Raw genomic sequence first — 23,753 nt, 5'->3', positions numbered from 1 at the left:
CATAGTTTTTATAGCGTAAAATACAAACAATCAAACTGAAGCTCTTCACTTTAAAAAAATATGTTATAGAAACAAAGATAAAAAGCAAAGAAATATACTTCAATTGCGAACAGCAAAACTTTGAACGAACCACTTTGCAAACTTTTCCAAGTGCCATCTCGAGAACGAACAGAAAACTTTTCACTTTCTTCTCAAAGTTCATCTTATCTTTCACGACCAGTGTGTCACGTGCAAGGACAACAGTAGCACCGAGAAGGGAAAATAGGAAAAACCACTACCAGAAAACGGGGACAAGTGCAACAACTTTGTCATCGTTGAATGTGAGTTTGAGTGTTTCATGTTGATGGTCCTAGCTTTCTCTTCAAATTGTCCGTGTTCCGGTTTCGGTCACATGCCACAGCTGTTCTGTTCGGGATGCTGTGAGTTGATTTTCGTAAGGAACTATCATTGCCGTCATCATTACAATCATCAGCTTCATCGTCATCAGTCGTGCACAAGCGCAATAATGTTGACGTAGGATATCGTAAAAACAGATTGTTCTAGGTTAATGCCTTCCGCTTCAACTGGTTTTCTGCGGCTCTGAAACTTTTATTTGAACCATTTTTTATGTCATTTTCAATTTCACTTCTTGTAATGAGAGCTAATATGTAGGTAACTATTAAATTAAAAGGTAGTTATTAATATGTTCCTAAAATTTTCTGTTTGTGCTGTTTCAACACAAACGTTAACAAACTGATTTCACAATAAACTATTCTAAAAAACGAGGTTATTTGAACATACACTGATGTATATAAGAATTCGACATATGCTACCTAACTCATCGCATTTATTTGAAGAAACTCTTAATAGTTTGTGATACTTACAGAAATTTTTATGTAAATAGATGCTGTAGAATGTTTCTAAAGGCATTAAATTTTCGGTGCTCTACTCTTCTTACGTAACAAGAAGGGAAGAAAAATACTACATTTTACATTTTTGATTGGACATTGAATTTGAGAAATTGTTAATTTCTCAATTTCAAGATCTACAAATATTGTCAATGAGTGAAACTAAGACATTTTATTCACTTCAGTTTGATTTCGAGAAAACTTATTATTTTGGTTTTTTATAAATAGTTTGGAGTATTTAAAGATCAAGAACAAAAGTGAAAAGAGGAAAATCTCATCAAAGTACTAACATGTTGAATACTTATGTCCATCAGTGTATGTAAAGTTGAATTTATAATTTAACACTATTCTCAAATTAGTGTTCTTTTCAATACCATAATTGGCAGAACCGTTTATTTCTCGAACAATTATTATTCATAATATAACAAATAACCACTCGCTAAATAAATATCTTTTAAATTTAATAAACCAGCAAATCACCAGGAATCGGTTGCAAACCGACACTGCTTTGAAAGCTCAAGTGATAATTCGACTTTGTTTACTGTACCATCTCCGATTGATTGGATGAATGCATGGTAACATTTTGAAAGGATATTAACAGCACTAGTATTCTGCAAACGGAACCCAAGAGAAATTCTGTCGGCATGAAGCTGGATTTATTGTCAGGTCATCACAACGCTATGTAAAACAATGGAACAAATTAACGAAATCCATGCCGGAAGTCATCGGCCGGCTCAAGGGCCGGGAGAAAACGGATTGCCGAACCTAATTCAGGTCCATCGCCCAAAAAAGTTGAAATTTCCAATTCATTAGATGTCCTTCATAACATCGGTGATGAGGAAATATTCATATTTAATTCTGATAAGAGTACTAAGAAACCTTCTTCTTCTTATACTCTTAAAAACGAAAAGATTCCACCAATAACGGTCACGATTCCTGACTTCAATGCCTTTCGAAAAGAAATCGTCACTTCCGTCAAGGATGTGAAGATTTCTTTTCAGATCGGTCGAAGGGGAACTGCTCGTATATTGGTGGAATCTTTTAATGATTTTCAAAAGGTTTTAAATTATTTGAATAATAAAAAACACCAATTTTTTACGTACGACACTAGAAGTGATCGTCCATTTAAAGTTGTACTTCGTGGTCTCACTGGCGATCAGACACCGGATGAGATCACAGCTGAATTAAATTCTTTGTTAGGTTTTTCTCCAATTCAAGTAATTCAAATGAGGAAAAGAACCAACACAAATAATACCAGTAGTGTTGGTTTTGCTCCTGAACTTTATTTGATCCATTTTAAAAAGGATCAGGTTAATAATTTGCAAATTCTTGAAAAGGCTCGTCTTATGTTTCATTGTCGAGTCAAATTCGAACCTTTTCGTAAATCTTCTACCAATTTTCTTCAAAATATTGCGCAATGTCGTCGTTGTCAAGCTTTTTGTCATGGCACTAAAAATTGTAGAATGAATGCCAGATGCATGTTTTGCGGCTCATTCGATCATGAAAAATCTAAATGCCTTTTTGGTGGTGATAAGCCAAAAACAGAATTTTTTAAGTGTGCGAATTGCGCAGGTAATCATTCCTCGAATTCTCTAGACTGTCCCGTTAGGGCAAAAATTGTTGCTTCTAGGAAAAATCCCAAAGTTTCCAGAAAAGTTTCTTCTCCTCCTTCCTCTTTTTCGTCTTCACACGTCAGACCGGCAAAACACCTGCCTGTTCGCGGTCAGCCCCGGCCTACATTGGAATCACGGCTGGGTAATACCCGAAGTGATTTTAATGTTACCTGGGCTGAATCTGCGCCACAGACTCGTTGTTTATCGTTCTCAGAGGTGGTTGAAAATGGGTTGCCTTCTTCAGGTTTAACTAATAAAAATGGGAAAAAACCAAGTCTCAACGTTCATGCGAAGGCTTGGGAAAATCCCCGAAATTCAAATACTTTTTCTTCTCCTTCCTTTTCTGATCCTAACAATTTTGTTGATTTGGGTGAGATTACTGAGGAAAAATTAAAATTTTTGCATCAAAATTTAATGGAAATGATGCAACTTATGTTGAAAGCAAATTCAATGTTTGAAGCTTTCCAAACTTCTTTTAATTATGCTAACAAAATTATTATGACTTTGCGATTCCCTCATGGATCCAAATAGATGTTTAAATATTATGAATTGGAACGCTAGATCTTTGCTGGCTAACCAAGATGAATTCTTTTTATTTTTGAAAACTCAAAACATACATATTGCTGCCATCACTGAAACTTTTTTAAAGCCAGACAATAACTTGAAAAGCAATGCTTTCTTTAAAATTTTACGAAATGATCGACTTGATCGACAAGGTGGAGGTGTAGCTATTGTCATCAATAGTCGTCTCAAATTTAGACTTCTTCCTTCTTTCAATACAAAAGTCTTAGAAACAATTGGAATTGAATTAGAAACTTCTATGGGGAAAATTATAATTGTTGCCGCATATTTGCCTTTCCAATGCAGCGGTGAACAGAAAAATTTTTTGAAGGGAGATTTACAAAAACTCACCAGAAATAAATCTAAATTTTTTATTATTGGTGACTTTAATGCAAAACACCGATCTTGGAATAATATTTCATCAAATTCAAATGGGAATATTTTATTTAACGACTGCTCTGCAGGTTATTATACTGTTGAATATCCTAATGGGCATACTTGTTTTTCTTCAATTAGAAATCCCTCCACAATTGATTTGGTTCTAACGGATTTAGGCGAGCATTGTAGTCAATTAGTTACTCATGCGGACCTCGATTCAGACCACCTTCCAGTAACATTTTCTTTATCCCAAAGTCCCATTGAAAACCCTTTAAAATCAGCTTTTAACTTTCAAAAGGCTAACTGGGAGCGATATATGAATTTTATTGAACGTAATTTAGATGTAAACGTTCCACTGAATTCAATAGAAGATATTGATTTGGCTGTAGAAAATTTGACAACTTCAATAGTCAATGCTAAAGCCGCTTCAATACCCACAGTTAAACATAAATTTAATCAACCTTTAATTGATGATGATCTTCAGTTTTTGATACGACTGAAAAACATTCGTCGACGCCAATATCAACGTACTAGGGATCCTTATTTGAAATTAATTTATTGCGACCTTCAAAAAGAGATCAAACGTCGTTTAAATTTCATTCGTAATGAAAATTTTGCTAAAGCAGTAGAGGACATAAAACCCTACTCAAAACCATTTTGGAAATTAACTAAAATTCTGAAAAAGCCCCAGAAGCCAATTCCTACTTTTAAAGATGGGGATAAACTTCTTTTAACTAATGCAGAAAAAGCTCGAAAATTAGCCCAACAATTTGAGTCTGCTCATGATTTTAATTTAAACTTTGTAAGTCCAATTGATGCTCAAACTTCCCTTGAATTTGATGATATCCTTTCTAAACAAAATGTATTTGAAAGTTCTTGTGAGACAAATATTGATGAACTTAAATTGATTTTCAAAAAATTTAAAAATATGAAAGCTCCAGGGGAAGATGGGATTTTCTATATTCTTATTAAAAAGTTGCCTGAAAGCACTTTAAATTATTTAGTTAAAATCTTCAATAAATGTTTTCATTTGGCTTATTTTCCCAATAAATGGAAAAATGCCAAAGTAACTCCAATTTTGAAACCTGGAAAAAGTGCTTCAGAGCCTTCAAGTTATCGACCAATTAGTTTGCTTCCTTCTTTAAGTAAACTATTTGAGAGAGTTATTTTGAATAGAATGATGATTCACATTAATCAGAATTCTATTTTCCCTGATGAACAATTTGGTTTTCGTCATGGACATTCTACTACACATCAACTTTTGAGTGTAACTAATATGATTAACGCTAGCAAATCTGAGGGTTATTCAACTGGTGTTGCTCTTCTTGATATTGAAAAAGCTTTTGACAGTGTTTGGCACAAAGGTTTAGTAGCTAAATTAGCTCGATTTGATTTTCCTGTATATCTCACCAAAATAGTTCAAAATTATTTGACTAGCCGAACCTTACAAGTAAGCTATCAAAATGCATGCTCTGAAAGGACACCCATTAGAGCTGGTGTCCCTCAAGGCAGTATACTTGGGCCAATTTTATACAATATTTTTACTTCTGATCTTCCTGATGTACCAGAAGGAAAAGGTAGAAGATTATTTGCTGATGATACTTTGCTCTCAGCCAAAGGTCGAATTTTACGGGTGGTACGCAGTAGATTGCAACAAAATTTAAATTCCTTTTTGAATTACTTGAAAATGTGGAAAATTTCTCCTAACGCTTCCAAAACTCAACTTATTTTATTTCCCCATAAACCAAGAGCAAATTTTTTAAAACCTAATGAAAATCATTCCATAACTTTTAATGGGGTTTCATTAGAATGGTCTGATCACGAGAAGTACCTGGGACTTACACTTGATCGGAATCTTACTTTTAAAAATCACATTGAAGATATTCAATCTAAGTTTAATAAATATACTAAATCTCTTTATCCTCTCATCAACAGGAAATCCAGGTTGTGTCTGCGAAATAAGATGCTGATATATAAACAAGTTTTCCGACCAGCGATAATGTATGCAGTTCCGATTTGGTCTAGCTGCTGCGCGACGAGGAAGAAAGCCATCCAGAGGATTCAGAACATGGTTCTGAAAATGATTTTGCGGCTTCCACCTTGGCACAGCACCGAAGATCTTCATCGGATTGCAGGCATTGAAACTATCGAAGAGATGGCCAACAAAATAATCTCCAACTTCAGAGGCAAATCGATGCAGTCTTCCATCGCAGAGATTCGCTCTCTCTACAATTAGTTTAATTTTAGGATAGCTTTAGTTTTTAGTTTTAAGTTTAAAATATTTTTTACACGACAGGATGTTCTCCTTTATAAAAATGCTTGATTGCGCTCAGCAAATTTAAGTCAAATAAATAAATGTTAGTGATTATTGAACTATAGGGCTCTGAAAGTTCATTATTGAACTGAACACCTAATTTAATGTATTAATGTAATATAAATGTAATGATGAATTGGTACGAATAAAGATATATTTAAAAAAAAAAAAAACGAAATCCATGCCATCTGTTGTTTTTTGATGATTTTGACGAAGAATTTGGAATCATACAAAACTAAGTAAAACCTAGCCGGGTATCGAATATCTTCAAGGAATGCGTAGGTGGTGGCTCCAGAGAGTCTTTGAAATCTAAAGCACAACTAATTTCACTCTCACACCATCGTCAAGGATCCCGTTACTTTCTCAAATTTCAACGAGAATTAACTATCCCTAGCAAGGCCGGACTAAAGACTAAAGAGTATAAGTGCAAAAATGATCGATTGAAATAAAAATTCAGAATAGAGATTGAATGTGTAAAACACAGAATCAGTTATCAGCTTAGCTTAGCTTGTTTGACTACTCATATCCACCTTAAATCATTAAGCCCGAAATGCTTTAATTAGTCTTCAAAAATACCACCATTTTCTCATAGTTTTAATAAAAATATAATATTATATTGTATCGAATCATTAAAATGCATTTCGAATTTCATGATCGCTGGCGTGGCTAAGTAGAACGAGTTCCACATCGCCAATGGTTGCTACTCCGTGATTGATCGAGGCCATCAATTTTGTACAAGGGCCAAAAGAATGCAGCTTGGGATTAGCAACTCATTCTCATTGCACAAAACTCATGCTCTCCCTTTAAAAAAATGATCAATAACGGCGCCGGACACGTCCTAGTAGTCAAAGAGGATGAAGAAAGGATTGTTAGCAAGATACTTTTTTGGATCAATTATAAATCTGTAATTCCTGTTCTCTTCAAAAGCTTGTGTTGTTCGTAAGGAAATTCCTAATAATATCTGCGCGGTGTTTCAAGTAGAAAATTTAAAAAGAGTTATGAACTCTCAAATAATTAAAAAAGCAACCGTTCGAATTTCCTACAAGCTAGCTGATTCCCTCACTATAATCTCTACACTCAAGCAAATTCTTATTATAATTTTCATAAGATACATAAGCGTCTTATGAACCGCTTTTTAGAGTGTAAAATAATTTTTCATAATAGTCTTATGAAATTCTTTCAATTTTCATACGATGTTCTTATGAAAAATAGAAGAAATGGCATTGTGTGAAAATAATGTACACATTCATTCATTCCATCAGTTTTTTCATCATCTAACAGTACGGAGCAATCGCTAGTTCATATAGTTAGGGGCCGTTCACATACCACGTGGACAACTTAGGGGGGGAGGGGGGTATGGAAATGTCCACGCTTGTCCACGGAGAGGGGGGTAGGGGTTTGGGTCATGTCCACGTGGACATAGTTTCAAAATATTTTCTTAACCTTCCAAAGCCGTTCGCAAAATTTCCGTACAAATCTATTTTAGATAAATTTGACCTGTAGTTTCGGTACGTTCTCCTGGCCGCAAATATTGACCGATTTCGATGAATTTTAATTCATTGTATAGATAATTTATTCTAGTTTCTCAATATGGAAAAAATAAGTCGAAATATTTTACGAGATCACCTGTAGCTGATTCCGAATGAAAAAAGTCCCGAAAAAGAGCTTTTTTTAGAATGCTTATAACTTGTGACAGGTTCCAAATATTGCGCTGATTTTATAATATTTGGAATTGTCAAGAATAAATCTATCCACGGATGTATAAGTTTTTGGTGGACCAAAGGAAGTTTTGGCCGCTATCCCGGAACTTCCGGTAGAAAAAATTCTTACTTCAAAAAAGTCACCCAATTTTGGCTTTGCATTACTGTATCTCGCTTACCAATGGAGCGATTCTCTGAGTTCAAATTTTAGTTTTTTTTCGTTAACTTCATTATTATTTTCGTAGAACATAGTTGGTTCCTCAAAAATTTCAGTTGTTCAGTATATTGTAATGAAAATCACATCTTTTTTGTCATTTTTCAAACTCCCCCTCATGTCGGTGGGTTTACGGGATTTTGTTAGCGTGATTTCTCTAAAATTTGAATTCAAATTGGTCACTTTTTATATACCTAAAGATTCATTAGAATCTCCTCTTTCGATGGACATACTTTTTGTGTGGTGTTTTGAAAATTTGTAGCAACGTTTTTCGAATTTACTGAAAGCTGTCAGATTTCAACCAGTTTGGCCCACATTTTCAGCAGGTTGGTGTACAAATCTCGCACCCCTCACGTAGCCGCGAAAGAAACAAATCCTTTAGCTCTCTTTTTGTCGCTCACCAAATCTACCACCCAATCCAGCAGCAGGAGGAACTGCCGTCTTGTTGCGTGTTTTTTTTCTTTGCGTTTTGATGGCTAGGGCAAATTTGTCCAACTCGCCAGCCGCGTGGTTTGTTGATTGATTGTGCTTATGCTGATACCTCTTTTCGTAGTAAATGTTTTGATTTTAAAATAGAGAAAGATTATCTGAAATCTGAAATCAGAATCTGAATCTGAAATCTGAATCTGAAATCTGAATCTGAAATCTGAATCTGAAATCTGAATCTGAAATCTGAATCTGAAATCTGAATCTGAAATCTGAATCTGAAATCTGAATCTGAAATCTGAATCTGAAATCTGAATCTGAAATCTGAATCTGAAATCTGAATCTGAAATCTGAGTCTGAAATCTGAATCTGAAATCTGAATCTGAAATCTGAATCTGAAATCTGAATCTGAAATCTGAATCTGAAATCTGAATCTGAAACCTGAATCTGAAATCTGAAATCTGAATCTGAATCCGGAATCATGGACGTGAACTTTAGAAATGTTACCCATCCATTCAAATATTTATAATATAAAATATCAAAAAAGATTCAAGCAATACCTACAACAATAAAGCAATCATTTCGTTATCAGCATCAGCACAATCAATCAACAAACCACGCGGCGAGACGGCAGTTCCTCCTGCTGCTGGATTGGGTGGTAGACAAGCATGGAAAAAATCGGATCGAAGTACATTCAATCTGCAATCCGTGGTGAACTCATTCAATTCTAACTGTCAATCGAAGCAATCGGGAAAGGAAAAAGCTAATACACCACAATGAACACTAACGATTGCAATCCCGAATGAATGAACTTTTAATAAGTTCGGGTGAACGAAACGAAGCCCGAAACATTCGCCGCGTTCAATTGGATCGTTTTTTATTTTCACCACGACGTTCGCAAATGATTGTCGAAACACAATCGCCAAACGATTGTAAGATTGCATTCGCGAATGTTTCCGTAACCGGTAAAGGATTGCGCTATCAGGTGCTTGTTTTTCGGCTAATTTCGTGCGTGTTTTAGCCCCCGCGCTCGCTGATGGTTTGTTTTCTCATGATGTTATTTTAATTTATGTTCGAATAGGAACATTCAACATATAATTAGTAAAAGTGTGGACTTTTGCACATTGCGTAGAAAACTAAACTGACAATGGGGGGGGTTTGAAAATAGGAGGCAAGGACGTCGGCCTGGTGTCGATCAAAGCCGTCGATATTGTTTCAGTCAAATAAACGTCGTCTTAGCTGCTGATTTTCCGGTGCGGAATTCGCTTTTATGTCCCAATGGGATACGAACGCGAAACATACGCACGTATTAGGCTTAGCATTTTTATAGTTATTTCAATGAACAATAAACATTTAAAAAAAATTTCGAGCCAATACATAAGATTTTTTTATTTCCTTCCGAAAACCAATTCGAACAAAACAAAACGCCTTCAAGTAGGCAAGCACGTAATCGCCCAGATGTAGGCAGATATTTGAGTGCTTTGTCGGCTTACAATATTTATGTGTGGGATTTTATAACTTTTATGTGACGCATATAAAAGTAATAATTTTGTATTCTGTATTCTTGCAATCTCAACATAATTAAATGATAATTTGGCAATTTTGGTTAAGAAAATGTCCCAGTAGCCAAAAGCTGAATCCCTAGGCTTCGTAAACAAGAGTGGACATTTTCAAACCCCCATTTGTCAGTTTAGATATCTACGCAATGTGCAAAAGTGCTGAATGTTCTTATTCGAACATAAATTATAATAAAATCATGAGAAAACAAACCGTCAGTGAGCGCTGGGGCTAAAACACGCACAAAATTAGCCGAAAAACAAGCACCTGATGGTGCAATCCTTTACCGGTTACAGAAACATTCGCGAATGCAATCGTGCAATCGTTTGGCGATTGTGTTTCAACAATCATTTGCGAATCAATTCACCCAACGAACGTCGTGGTGAAAATAAAAACGATCCAGTTAACTGCGGCGAACGTTTCCGCCATCGGTTCGTTCACCCGAACGTATTTAAAAGTTCATTCATTCGGATTGCCAATCCGACCAATCAGCGGTCGTCTGTTCACGCTCGCATCGCCGATGCTGTCATCGTGAACGGAGCGGTGATTGAGAATCATTAGCGTTCATGCTGGTGAACGAATTTTTCCATCCTTGGTGGTAGATTTGGTGAGCGACAAAAAGAGAGCTAAAGGATTTGTTTCTCCCGCGGCTACGTGAGGGGTGCGAGATTTGTACACCAACCTGCTGAAAATGTGGGACAAACTGGTTGAAATCTGACAGCTTTCAGTAAATTCGAAAAACGTTGCTACAAATTTTCAAAACACCACACAAAAAGTATGTCCATCGAAAGAGGAGATTCTAATGAATCTTTAGGTATATAAAAAGTGACCAATTTGAGTTCAAATTTTAGAGAAATCACGCTAACAAAATCCCGTAAACCCACCGACATGAGGGGGAGTTTGAAAAATGACAAAAAAGATGTGATTTTCATTACAATATACTGAACAACTGAAATTTTTGAGGAACCAACTATGTTCTACGAAAATAATAATGAAGTTAACGAAAAAAAACTAAAATTTGAACTCAGAGAATCGCTCCATTGGTAAGCGAGATACAGTAATGCAAAGCCGAAATTGGGTGACTTTTTTTAAGTAAGAATTTTTTCTACCGGAAGTTCCGGGATAGCGGCCAAAACTTCCTTTGGACCACCAAAAACTTATACATCCATGCATAGATTTATTCTTGACAATTCCAAATATTATAAAATCAGCGCAATGTTTGGAACCTGTCACAAGTTATAAGCATTCTAAAAAGAGCTCTTTTTCGGGACTTTTTTCATTCGGAATCAGCTACAGGTGATCTCGTAAAATATTTCGACTTATTTTTTCGATAATGAAAAACTAGAATAAATTATCTATACAATGAATTAAAATTCATCGGAATCGGTCAATATTTGCGGCCAGGGGAACCTACGCAAACTCTCGGGTCATATAGACCCGAACAGCCTAATTACGGATTTTTTTGAGGGAGCACTTCCGGTGTTCACAGGAAGTTGCCTGGTACTACAGATTGTGTATTTTGTGATTCCCCAGGGAGGTTTTTAAAATCAAATTTTTGCGATTTTTTCTAGAAGAGTTATGATGATTTGAATGTGCGCTTCGGGTCATATTGACCCGAACGACTTTGGAAGGTTAAGGTGAATAAATATTAAGATGTTTAAATCAAAATCTAAAAATGGCATACCTTTCCAGTTTAAGTTTAATCAAAAAGTAGCTACTTGAAAGCAAGTGATAAATATGATAATTAAGAAATTAAAATTTTTTAATTTTTTTTTTAAAGGAAATTCTTATTCGGTTTTACAAAATCAACCATTTCTATAACAAAAAGGCAAAAAGTTGTGTTTTCTAACTGTTAAATTATAGGTATTTAAAATATTTTTCTTTTCAAATGTGTCCACGTGGACATCCGGGGAGGGGGGTATGTCCACGCTTGTCCACGGAAGGGGAGGAGGGGGTCAAAAATCTAATTTTTTTGTCCACGTGGTATCTGAACGGCCCCTTACTAGTTTTTCTTCAAAGTTAAATGTAATTGTCATCTCCGGAATGGTAAGTTCGATTTTTGTTTATACTTTTCAGCTAGCTGATCGACAAAAAACGCAAGGTCGAAGTTGAGATGCGGCAAAAATAACTTTGATGGAAGTGTCTGTTGATGCGCTGTTGATGGTGACCATTAAAGATTCAATAAGCTTGGCAAACAATAAAGTGAATGTTTTCAGCATAAAATATCAAAAATTATTCTTATTAGAAAATGATTTACTGTTTCCATAAGAACCTCTTATGAAAAGCAACAACCTCTCATTGCAGCAGGCATTCATCTTCAGAATTCATTCGCTTCACAAGACAATCCTATGAATTTCAATGATTTTTCTAATGGCGCCACTTCATAAGAGAATCTTATGGCATACATAATAGTATTTTTCTGAGTGTATCACATCACTGATTCTCGAAACGGCTCTTGAACAGAATTAACAAATAAACACTATAAAAACATGGAATGAAGAATCAAAAAGTTATAGATGATGCAATTTGATAACATGTTGAATTTTGGGAAACGTTTGCAGAAAGTTTAATGCTTTTCGGTATTTAAGTATTTGAGATAGCGATCTTTTATACTCCCCATTATTTTAGCTTTTCTACAAAGACTTATTGAACAATGCTTTCTCTTGAAGCAAGGAAATTACTTTCTTCTGTCTGTAAGATAATACGTTCACAGATTATAAAAAGAATAGAAAACAATTGCTAAAACAATAACAAAAGAAAAGGTCTATGAAAAAAATATCGAGACAGAGATATACATTACTGATTTGAAAAAAAAACCTTGTGAAGATCGATGAAAGGATACGATTTATATTGTCAAATTTTATTTTAAAAGTTATTTCTCTTAAAATTTTTGTCAGTCAGATTTTACAGTTTCATCGTGATAACGAGTAAATTTTGAAAAAAAGTAATCAGTAGCAGAATAAAAAAACTGATATAAAAAATCAGACAAGACAAACATTCCTGATTAATTCAAACGTTCCGTAAATACTTAAACGAAAACTTTAATTTAAACTAAAAGTTAATAACGGTTCGGAAAGTAAATCAGAATTTTAATGCTTCTCAAAGCACTTAATGTGCATCGCAAACCGCTGCAAAACAACATTTTCAAATTCATGGAACTCGATTTAAAAATGAATTAAAAAGAAAAAGAATACTTATAGCTTCGGTTTACTTGAATTTTTGCCAAAGAGGACGTTGCAGACTCGTCCGCCAATGGGCCTCACCCGACCGGGGGAACAACACTCTGTCTTGCTAGACTTATTCACTCGCTCTAGGAAATTCTGGGAAGAGCAACATCGGAATTAATCCAGGTTAATCCATCTCCACTATTGAAATTGCTTAATTTGATTTCCCCTTATTAGATAATCTTTAAAACACAGAATCAGTTATCATTGAAAAAAGTCAGATAAGGAATCCAAATGAGTTAAGTACCTTTAAAAAAGATCCTGAGTTCTCAAAATTAAAAAAAAAACATGAAACTAAACTTCAGTAAATGAAGAAACAACACAAGACTTGAAAATTTTAATATATTGTATCTGGAAAAAGATAAGATTAAAAACATAGAAATATTCATGTTAACACGTTCGTCGTCATGGGACCCATATTCGGGTGACGGGTATATTTTCTGGGAAGCCCCGTCACATCGAAAACGGGTGACGCTCTCTTACTCAAGTTAGCCGCTCAGTTAAGCCACACGTTGCAAATGTAGGAGTTCTCCCTCTTTATTTTTTCGCTCCGATAATTTTTTTGGGCCCGGCTAGTTAAACTAACAGAATGAGCGTGTCGAGGAACGTGTTAAGAGAATCACTCAATGATGTTAGCAACTCAACTATGAGAACGTTTTTATGATAATTTTAGAACAACCATTTGGAAAATGATATGCTGAATTTAGGATATTTACTTCAGTACATGATAAAATTTTAGTTGAATCAGTTGAAAATGTTTCAATAAGATTTCAAGTCTATACACATATTGTGATGGAAATTCAAAAAAGATACTGTCGATTGGTCCAATTAAAGCAAGTACAGTATAAAAAAAGGAAGGGAAAAGAGCTTAGAATTTATAAACCAAGGGATATTTTAATAATAATGATTGAAAAGTGAAAAGTTATATTATTACCCGGTTTTCACCCGAATGAGGAGAGTTTTTCTTTATTTTAACTGTTCTGCACAGAATAACCTGATTCGATGAAAAAATTAAAGTATGAGGTTTTTTGCTCATAAAGTCTGCTTCATTTAATATTGGAACAAATTCTTTTGCTCATTGTGGCGCTCCTAGTGGACGGATTTGGAAACTTTTTTCACCCACGTGTCGGGAAATTCATTACCTTTCACAATGTATTTATGTCATAACACCAAACGATAGCATTTTGTAAACAACCGCCATGGAAGCCGAACGGAGAGATCAAATTGTGCACAGTTTTCTTGAAAATCCATTGTTGTCGGCATCGAAGCTAGCTAAACAGCTTAAAATACCCAGAAATGCCGTATGGCGTGTTATCAAGCAGTACAAGGAAACATTGACGACGGCTCGGAAGCCGTATTCGAAGCGTCGGAGTGGAACTGTCGACCGGAAACTGCGTGGGAAAGTCATCAAGGCCGTCAAGAGGAATCCCAATCTTTCAGACCGCGATTTGGCCAATAAGTTCCAGGCCGCTCACAGTACGGTGCGACGAATTCGTCTCCGGGAAGGAATAAGGTCATTTCGAGCCAGCAAACAGCCAAATCGGACGCTGAAGCAGAACAATGTGGCCAGAATCCGTGCTCGAAAGCTGTACGACCAAGTGCTGACCAAGTTCGACGGATGTATTCTGATGGACGATGAGACCTACGTGACTTTGGGCAAATCCCAGGTCAAAAATTTTATTTGGCGACGGCTCGGGGGGATGTACCTGCAAAATATAAGTTCGTGTTTGCGGATAAATTCGCCCGCAAGTACATGATTTGGCAGGGGATATGCAGTTGTGGACAGAAAACCAAAGTCTTTCTCACTGACAAGACAATGACATCAGAAGTCTACAAAAAAGAGTGCCTACAGAAACGGATTCTGCCGTTTATTCGTGCCCACGACCGTCCAGTAATGTTTTGGCCGGACCTCGCAAGCTGCCATTACAGCAAAACGGTTATGGAATGGTACGCAACGAACGGGGTCAGCGTAATACCGAAGGACCTCAACCCCCCAAACTGCCCCCAGTTCCGGCCGATAGAGAAATACTGGGCAATCACGAAGCGGAGGCAAAGGGAAAACTTGTTAGGAACATGACTCAAATGAAGAACTGGTGGAATCAAATCGCCAAAACGGTGGACGAAAAGGGTGTGCGCCGCCTAATGTGCCGTATTACGAGAAAAGTACGAGAATTTCTTCGAAACAGCAATGAATAATTTTTTTAATTTTTTTTATGAAAGAGTAAAGAAAATGCTACATTTGTATGAAAAACAAATTATGAATTCGTTAATAAATGACTGAACTACACGCAATTGTTTGTTTTCCAATATTAAATGAAGCAGACTTTATTCTTCTTATTTTTTCGAATTCGGTTTACACTATTTTTGTTCAAGTTTTGGGTTGAAAATATTGAAATTCAATACCAAGATATTGAATCAAAGCAATCGAAAGATTCCTTTTAATTCAACCACGGTAAATGAAAAGTTCATATACCAGTATTTCGATAGCAACTTACTACCTTCTTCAGTGAACGTTTTCGATTGATGAATGTGTATCGTTTCCCTCCCTTATATTGTCCGGGTTAGGTAAGCTACTACTAGGTAGCAGAAACCTCCGAATGCTCGGCAGTTGTGCCGTTGTCTGTTTTTTGGGTCTACCTACCCTATTCTGGGTGTTTTCTGGTAGTGCTAAATTATTTTCTACCCGTTTTTGGGCATTGTCAGGTAAATTATTGTATTTCTTTTTACCTAAGAATTTGAACAACCAAGTGTGCCCTGGTCCGGAGTCTCCGTTTAAGAGATGAACTGATTTTTCATTGAAGATTTCAATGCTTTCAGCAACATCCAATTTAAGCGAATTACTATTCAAAGACCGGATCAGCGAGACATTTCCTCGATCAATAGAGTGACCAGATTCACACATGTGTAAAGCTACTGCAGATCTAGGATTCTGTGAAGGAAGAATTTTCTTCTTTGAGTCAGATCTAGCTATAGCCATGTGTTCCTCGAATCTATCAATCAACTTCCTTCTGGTTTGTCCAATGTACACCTTATCACAGTCGGAACAACTGATTTTGTACACACCAGATCTATGAAGGAGCTCCACTGGATCTTTTGTCGATCCTAAGATGGATTTCAGTTGATTATTAGAGCTAGTGAACACTAGTTCAATATCGAACTTTGTCAACTTGTGTCGTAATTCGACTGCGTTGACACTGTTGAACTCCATGGACCTTCGTTGAAACTCCTTCTGAACAGGAGTTAAAGTAGTGAAAGATTTCCGTTGAAGCAATCTTTCTTTTTTCCTTATGATGGCTTGAATGGATCTACTTTGGTATCCATTTTTATTAGCCGTTTGGAAAATATATTGGAGTTCCTTTTCTCTTCCTTCAGTTGATAGGGGAATGGAGTTCATCCGATGGATCATGTGGTGGAACGCCGCCATCTTATGCTGGAACGAGTGGTTCGAGGTGCTCGGTATTACCCTCATGGTGTTTGTCGGCTTTCTGTAGATTTCGAATTGGAATAGGCCATCATCTCTCCTTACCAGAACATCCAGGAAAGGTAATTTCCTGTCTTCTTCTATTTCGCAAGTGAATTTAATATTCTTATGCAAACCGTTTATGGATGTTAGAAGTTCTTCTAGAAAATCTTTGTTTACTACACAAAAAATGTCATCGACGTATCTCCACCATTTTTCGGGTAATAAATCTTGATTTTCAAGAGTCTCCTCCAAATGAGCTATAAACAGTTCACACAAGAATGGAGACAGAGGATTTCCCATTGGTGCCCCCTTTGTTTGTCTATAGAACAAATCTCTAAATTTAAAGAAGGTTTGTCCCATACACAAGTCCACCAATTTCTTGTAGTTTCTAACTTTGAGTTTCCAAGTGCTCCCATTGTGTTGTTGAAGCAACCAATCTTCTAGCAGATTAGAAGCTTCTTTAACGGGAACACTTGGAAACAAAGCTGATACATCAAAGGAAACCATGACCTCGTCCTCTTCTATGCCTCCCGACGCCTGCAGTCTGTTCACGAACTCTAAGGTGTTGGTCACCGATCTCGTTTTGAAAGGTTTTTGGCCAAGATATTTATATTCTCTGCTCGCAAAATGCGGGAAAACTCCTTCACTGCTTACTCTAAGGGGCCCCTTAACTAATGTAAGCTAAAAACTATTCTAGATATTATTTCACGGGCCCCTTTTAGTTGTTATTACTATTATTACTTTTCAGAAATTTAAGTAGTATGATTGAAATAATGTTAAAACTGTTTTTCCCTCGGGGCCGCTCTGACCCGGCTGGCCCGGGTCAATTGCCCCTATTGCACAAAACCCCCCTCCTTAATCCGGCCTCGCTCCCTATAAAATGTTTTGGTATACATTTTGTATGTTGGTGTGTATTCATAAAAGTAGAGTACGAATGCAATATTTTTACAATTTACTTCTTGCTTTCTTTAACTGATTTTCTGTTCTCTGTGTCTAACAAATCCTTCGGAAGGAACAAACTCAAAGAAATTCTAATATTGTTTCTTCTTAGAAACATCATCAATATTTATTGATTTAACAAATATGTACAGTAGGGGGAGTATTGTCCAAAATACTGACTTGTGCAAAATTATAGCTCAATCGGACTTGATTTAGGGAAATCCGGAAAATCGAAATTTTAATTTCAAAGCTAAATGACTTGTTGTAATGTGTTGTAATTTTATTTTAAAAACATTTCTAGACACTGAAGAAAGTAATTTTTTAAAAGCGTTGTATTTCGGAAACTAAAACATCTAGAAAATATTAGAATTCATGATTAACTGAAGGATAGCAAAAAGATTCAAAATCTGTATTAATTTTTATGCAGGTTTTTAGTTGATCGGTTGTCAAAGATCGATTTGACTTATAACTGATCAATTTTCAAATTAGACATTTGAACAAAATTTAGGGTAATTTTTTCTGAATGAGCAAATTTGGATTTAAATTCTTTTTAACTTCTGATAAACTTGTGCACTGAATTTTCTGCGTTTAGTTTTAGTTCCGGTTTGTACGAAATTTTAATTTTGATTATAAATTTGTATTCATTTTATGTTGTTCCTGAAATTTAGAGATTTTCGCTGTCTCAAATTTATATTTAGGCTGTTTTCCATCTTAGAATAAGGAATCAGAAGTGTATTCGAAAAAAATGCAACACTTTGTTTCGTGAATAACTTTTGAATGCTTGGAAGGAAATTGATGAAATTTTCAATGAAGCTACCTAGTGATGTAATATGTACGTGCACAAAATTTGATGAGAATCTGTCTAGTGGTTTTGAGACAGCGTCCAAAACTAAAATTCATCTAGAAAATTTTTTGGGCAGGATTGAGAAAAAGGTCCCAGTATGAGATCCAAAAACAGCTGTAAATCCACTATTCGACCAAAGTTCACATGGTAAATCGTTTAAGAAGTTCAAGAAGACCCAATAGTGAGCTAAATTTTGAACAAAAGGGTTTATTTTTGACTTCATGAAAAGAGAGGAATGTGAGAGGTTTTTTCAAGCTCAATCCGGAAACATTAATAGAGGATGTGATAAAAAAGTGAAATTTTTTGGACTGATTTTTCTAGCTGACTTATAAACAGGCATGACTTCATTTCAACAAGATAGATAAGCTACCAACTGGTAAATTAAACAAAATACAGTGGTCAAATCGCGCACAAAATATTTGGACTGCTTGTGGGGAGATATTTTGAAAAATTTAGTAATGGACGGCAAAACGAACTCTTTAGCGATCACCTGGCAGGTTTCCAACCACAAACTTTTCGTTGACAAGTATCGCCTGTATTTCCCGGAGATAACCAAGCAGAAAAAATTGAAAAAAATAATGTCTTGTACTTGAGGAGGCTAACGATCTGTGGAAACTACAAATTATTCAGTCTTTCATAACGATTGACACGATGAATGGCTAAAAATACAAAGAAGACTGCCTCCAAATGCGACCGTTTTTTCTGCAAAGCTCTTCAATAGGTCCCACAAAATTTATACTCTGTTTTAATTGGATCTGGAATCATGCTATTACGCAAGAACGATGGTGTAAGTCAAATATGTTGTTTTTGTGCCGAATGGGGACTATTGGCTAAATTTGTTATAACATCGACCAGATTTGAAATTTTTAGTTATCTTGAAGGTTAAGCTTGAGGAAACAGCAAACGTAATCAAAAATAGTTTTAAAAAATGGTGGTTGATAGCATGCATATAGATGAGCTCGTGTTGCCCAAAAATTTAAGGCGAATTTTTTTTTCATTGGACGCTATCTAAAAAACCACTAAATATAACATAACCAAAATTTACATATTTAAACATCATATCATCAGGTTACTTCGCTGAAAATTTCATCAATTTAAATCTATGCATTCAAAAGTTATTCACAAAATAAAGTGTTGCATTTTTTTTAATACACTCCTTATTATTTTGGATAATTTAAAATGAATTGCCAAAAATAAATATGGATTTTTTCATTTTTTTTAATTATTTTAATGTTTTTATCATTTTTATCTTTTTTGGAAACTGATTTTCTTTTTCATTGAGCGTTTATGATAGTATTTTTAAAAAATATTTCTGAATTACAGTCTAAAATTGCTCCTTTCCCATTATTCGGTCTCTAGATAGAAAAAAGTTATCTTCATAGAGATAGACTGTAATAACTGAAAGAAGAAAGTGCCGAGTCGACAGTGCATAACAGCTTCTAACCGATGTATCATCGAGTATTTACGGTGGTTTTTATTCAGAACCTTATCAGATATGTGAAAAACAAAAATTGTATGCTACTTGTTGCAAGCGTCATACCCAGGCTGTACAGTAGTGGCTCCAGAGAGTAACGTTAGAAACTATACCGGGAAACATGAAATATTGGAGTCGCCATATCGTAGTGTTAATTGTTTCAGAGGGTTCTCTTAAATGATTGTTTAATCTTAAAATCATTACACGATTGGTTCAGAATTGCGATCGTAGTTTTATGATTCAGAACTTAGCGTTTCAGATCTCCGAGAAGTATCAGCAGCTGTGTAAACTTCCCTGTCCTTGTTGTTTGAAACGATAACAACATAAACATCTTTCCATCAGCTGTTCAGTCAAACAAACTCAAATTCCAAAGTAAAAATCCTTCTTATCTGCGCATCACGTGGCATCCGGCCCCGAAATCGGCACAATCAAAACATAAACATTGCCTCCCAGTTGACGAAATGACACACTAGAATCCTCCCAAACCACCCACAAATCATCGTCATCATCACCATCATCCAAATCGTCAGCATCAGGCTCATTAAATCATGAAAGTCATTCATGATTATCATTGCGAGCTCAGATCATTCTGCCCCACCCACACACCACCGAAAAATCCGAGCACTCCACTTCCGTTATCGACGCAGGTACAATATCAGCCAGCCGAGCAAGAACAAGAGGGCTCACCCGTTTTCACCAATATGGCTGACAGCAGGAGCCAGCAGAGAAGATTTTTCTTGAGCGCCATTTTTCCACCCGAGGATTCACTTTTTCGGGCTGGATTTTATCGCACACCGATGCAGCGGGAATCGCCCTAAGGATTGCACAACATGACACCAGGTGCTAAACACTGGAAAATCCACACTCTAGCCCGAACCGATTTTGCACTTAGCCTTTTTGCTGAAGGTGTGTTGCAGTTTTGCACTTTTCACTTTTCGCACACGGGAGCAGCAGCAGAAAAACGTGTCCTCGCGCTAGGACGGTCAGCACGTATCTCCTGTTCTCGGATTTTCTCGTCGACCCTTCTCGCGTGGGAAATCCTGTTCAGGTCGATGATTGCGATGATGGCCCAGCATCAGCTACTGACTGCCATCATTGGGGTAGAATGCTTTGATTGGACCACCGGTTTTGCTTATGTGACGATAATTTTAATCACTCACTAATTACTGCCACGCTAAGCCGTTGTGAAATTCTTTAAATAACAATAACACATCAATCAAGATCTAGATTTTCGGAAATAATCGTTGGTCCCTAGTCTTTCACGATCGTTCTAGCACCGCCGATTCGATATCCAACCGGCTGAACTGCCGACGGAAGACTAACGCACCAACGTTTATGTTGCCGGTTTCTTGAGAACACCGCGCAAGATAAGAAACGCGAGAAAGTAATGTCATCTGATATCGCCACGCAGATCGCCGAAGCTGGCTGGGAAATCGAGGTAGCAGACCGCGTGGAGATCAGACTAACAAATTATGAGATTCTGTGGTAGTTGTATTTACTGTTCTTGAAATAAAAGTAGAATTTAAATATTCGAAAGGTTCAGATTGCGCTTGAAATACTCTCTTTTCTCTAGTAGGAAACCTTATATTTCGACAGAAGCTAGTTTTTGACAAAAATTTCAACATAAAGCAGCTCAGTTGTTAAAATTTTATCCTTCAAATTTTTTTTTTGTTCTCTTATCGAAGCATCAGATCAATTCATAAATTCTTAAAATATGCTCTTGGTTAAAGCATTAAAGAACAAAAAAAAATATTTTAAAAAGTAATACACGACCACCTCTTAAATTCATCGCATTGTTGAGAAAACTCAATAACCGTGGAATATCTCCTACCAATAGATTTGTAGATGATTATTAAATACAAATTTGTTAAATATTTTTTATGGGTTTTATTCATTACGCTTTTCCATTTTTGTGGTATTCGTGTGAATTAAATAGAATAGCAACAATATATGTATATTAGGGTGTCCCACAATTGCATAACTTCTGGGAATCTGGGGGCTCACCCTCCAAATGGTAGATTAGGATGTGCAGAACAAACTTTTGTATGGGGCCGAATAAAAAAATCATGTTTTGAGGTTCCGCAAGCGCGATCTTTGAAAAAGTCCACTTTCAAAAGATTTGATTTTAAATAAATTCTGAGTCCAATTTGAGTTTAATTTATTTATATATTTTATATTTTTTTATTTTTTTCGAGTTAAATACTACACGCTAGAAATTAAAAATTAACCAAATTTGTATCAAAATGTGAAACAAGCAAGCTATTTCCAAGAAAAAAAATTTTTGGTCCAAAAATTTTGTTTTCAACTGACCAAAATGTGTACCAAGCGTAAAATATTTTTGATATCAATGCCATCAAAAGATGCGGATTTTTGTGCACATAAACTTTGCTGAACAAAACATGTTGTTTGTATCGTCGTGTGAAGAGCTATTCACTGCTTAGTAAAAATCACTATTTATAATATTTTTTAGTTTAATTTATCAAATTTGTCTTAATATATACCTACTTTAAAATCAAAATACTGGCAAAAAAAGATTTGAATGGTTTAAGGAAGTCATCAGAAGGCCATATGCCAAATTTGAGCGGAATCGAACAACAGGAAGGGGTTGCACTGAATCTCAAGTGTGAAAGGGATTCTGAGACATAGTGTTCTAAAGAAGCATAAAAAACTGATTTTTCATCATAGATTTTGTCTTTACCAATCGATTGCTTGACTATATAGATTTTATAAAAATTTCAATTAAGACTAACATTTCACATGAAGACTGCAACTCGATTGGACTTAAAACAAAAGAGTTATGGCTGTTCCAAGATTGTATTTTTGTGGCAAATTTTCGTTTAACACACAATGAGTACATTTTACTCATTGCGTTTTACATTTTGTAACCAAAATACAACCATAACTTTTTCGATTTAAGTCCAATCTAGTTGCAGTCTTCATGTGAAATGTTAGTCCTAATTGAAATTTTTATAAAATCTTCATAATCAAGCAATCGATTGGTAAAGACAAAAATGTATGATGAAAAACCAGTTTTTTATGCTTCTTTAGAACACTGTGTCTCAGAATCCCTTTCACACTTGAGATTCAGTGCAACCCCTTCCTGTTGTTCGATTCCGCTCAAATTTGGCATATGGCCTTATGATAACTTCCTTAAACCATCCAAGTCTTTTTTTGCAAGTATTTTGATTTTAAAGTAGGTATTTATAAGGACAATTTTGATAAATTAAATTAAAAAATATCCTTAATAGTGATTTTTATTAAGCATTAAACCGTGAATAGCTCTTCACACGATAATACAAACAACATGTTTGTTCAGCAAAGTTTATGTGCACAAAAATCCGCATCTTTTGATGGCATTGATATCAAAAATATTTTACGCTCGGTACACATTTTGGCCAGTTGAATACAAAATTTTTGGACCAAAAAATTTTTCTTTTCTTGGAAATAGCTTGCTTGTTTCACATTTTGATACAAATTTGGTTCATTTTTTATTTTTTTCGTGTAGTATTCAACTTGAACAAAATTAAAAAAATATAAAATATATAAATTAAATGAAAATTTTTGGACCTAGAATTTATTTAAAATCAAACCTTTTGATAGTGGACTTTTTTCAAAGATCGCGCTTGCGGAACCTCTAGGCATAATTTTTTTTAGTCAGCCCCATACAAAAGTTTGTTCTGCACATCCTAATCTACCATTTGGAGGGTGAGCCCCCAGATACCCAGAAGTTATGCAATTTTGGGACACCCTAATGTATATGCTTAGAGCATGTAACAATTTTCTTCAAATGTTGAGATTGTTGCTCAAACAGATAAAATATTCACAAGGATAATTTTATTGGGGTAACAATCGGTGATATACTTATTTCTTGTATCAACAGCATTACGGTACTTGATACTCTTATACTCTTTGATTTATCTGAAATTTGCAAGAGATTTTCTGGTGACTATTTCTAGCCTTCCTTCACACTATCAGTTGAAAATTTTGTGTCATGATATCAAAGTGCAAGAACTGCTCACGACGTCCTTGCGTTGAACGAATGAACATTTCGTTGAAATGACCGTAAAATTTCGCGCGGCAGTGTTGACGAGGCGAGATATCTGTGTCTCAGATAACGAAGTTTTGGCAATGCCACGAAGAACCCCCTGTGAACCGGTCA

General features: G+C 35.6%; 1 protein-coding gene across 3 annotated transcripts in view; it reads right to left on the bottom strand.

The window, feature by feature from the left end:
* Positions 1 to 20,809, bottom strand: part of LOC129748269 (protein lev-9) — a 122,152-nt gene extending 101,343 nt beyond the window's left edge. For 2 of the 3 annotated variants that reach the window (XM_055742808.1, XM_055742809.1), the window contains exon 1: positions 20,282 to 20,809. In XM_055742808.1, the coding sequence (XP_055598783.1) occupies positions 20,282 to 20,342 (61 nt within the window). In that variant the 5' untranslated portion in view covers positions 20,343 to 20,809. The remainder of the gene's footprint in view (positions 1 to 20,281) is intronic. The other variant, XM_055742811.1, reaches the window with a different exon arrangement.
* Positions 20,810 to 23,753: the final 2,944 nt, after the last annotated feature.

This window comes from Uranotaenia lowii, chromosome 2, assembly GCF_029784155.1.
Source record: "Uranotaenia lowii strain MFRU-FL chromosome 2, ASM2978415v1, whole genome shotgun sequence".
Classification (NCBI taxonomy): Eukaryota; Metazoa; Arthropoda; class Insecta; order Diptera; family Culicidae; genus Uranotaenia; species Uranotaenia lowii.
This window is presented reverse-complemented; position numbering and strand designations above follow the sequence as displayed.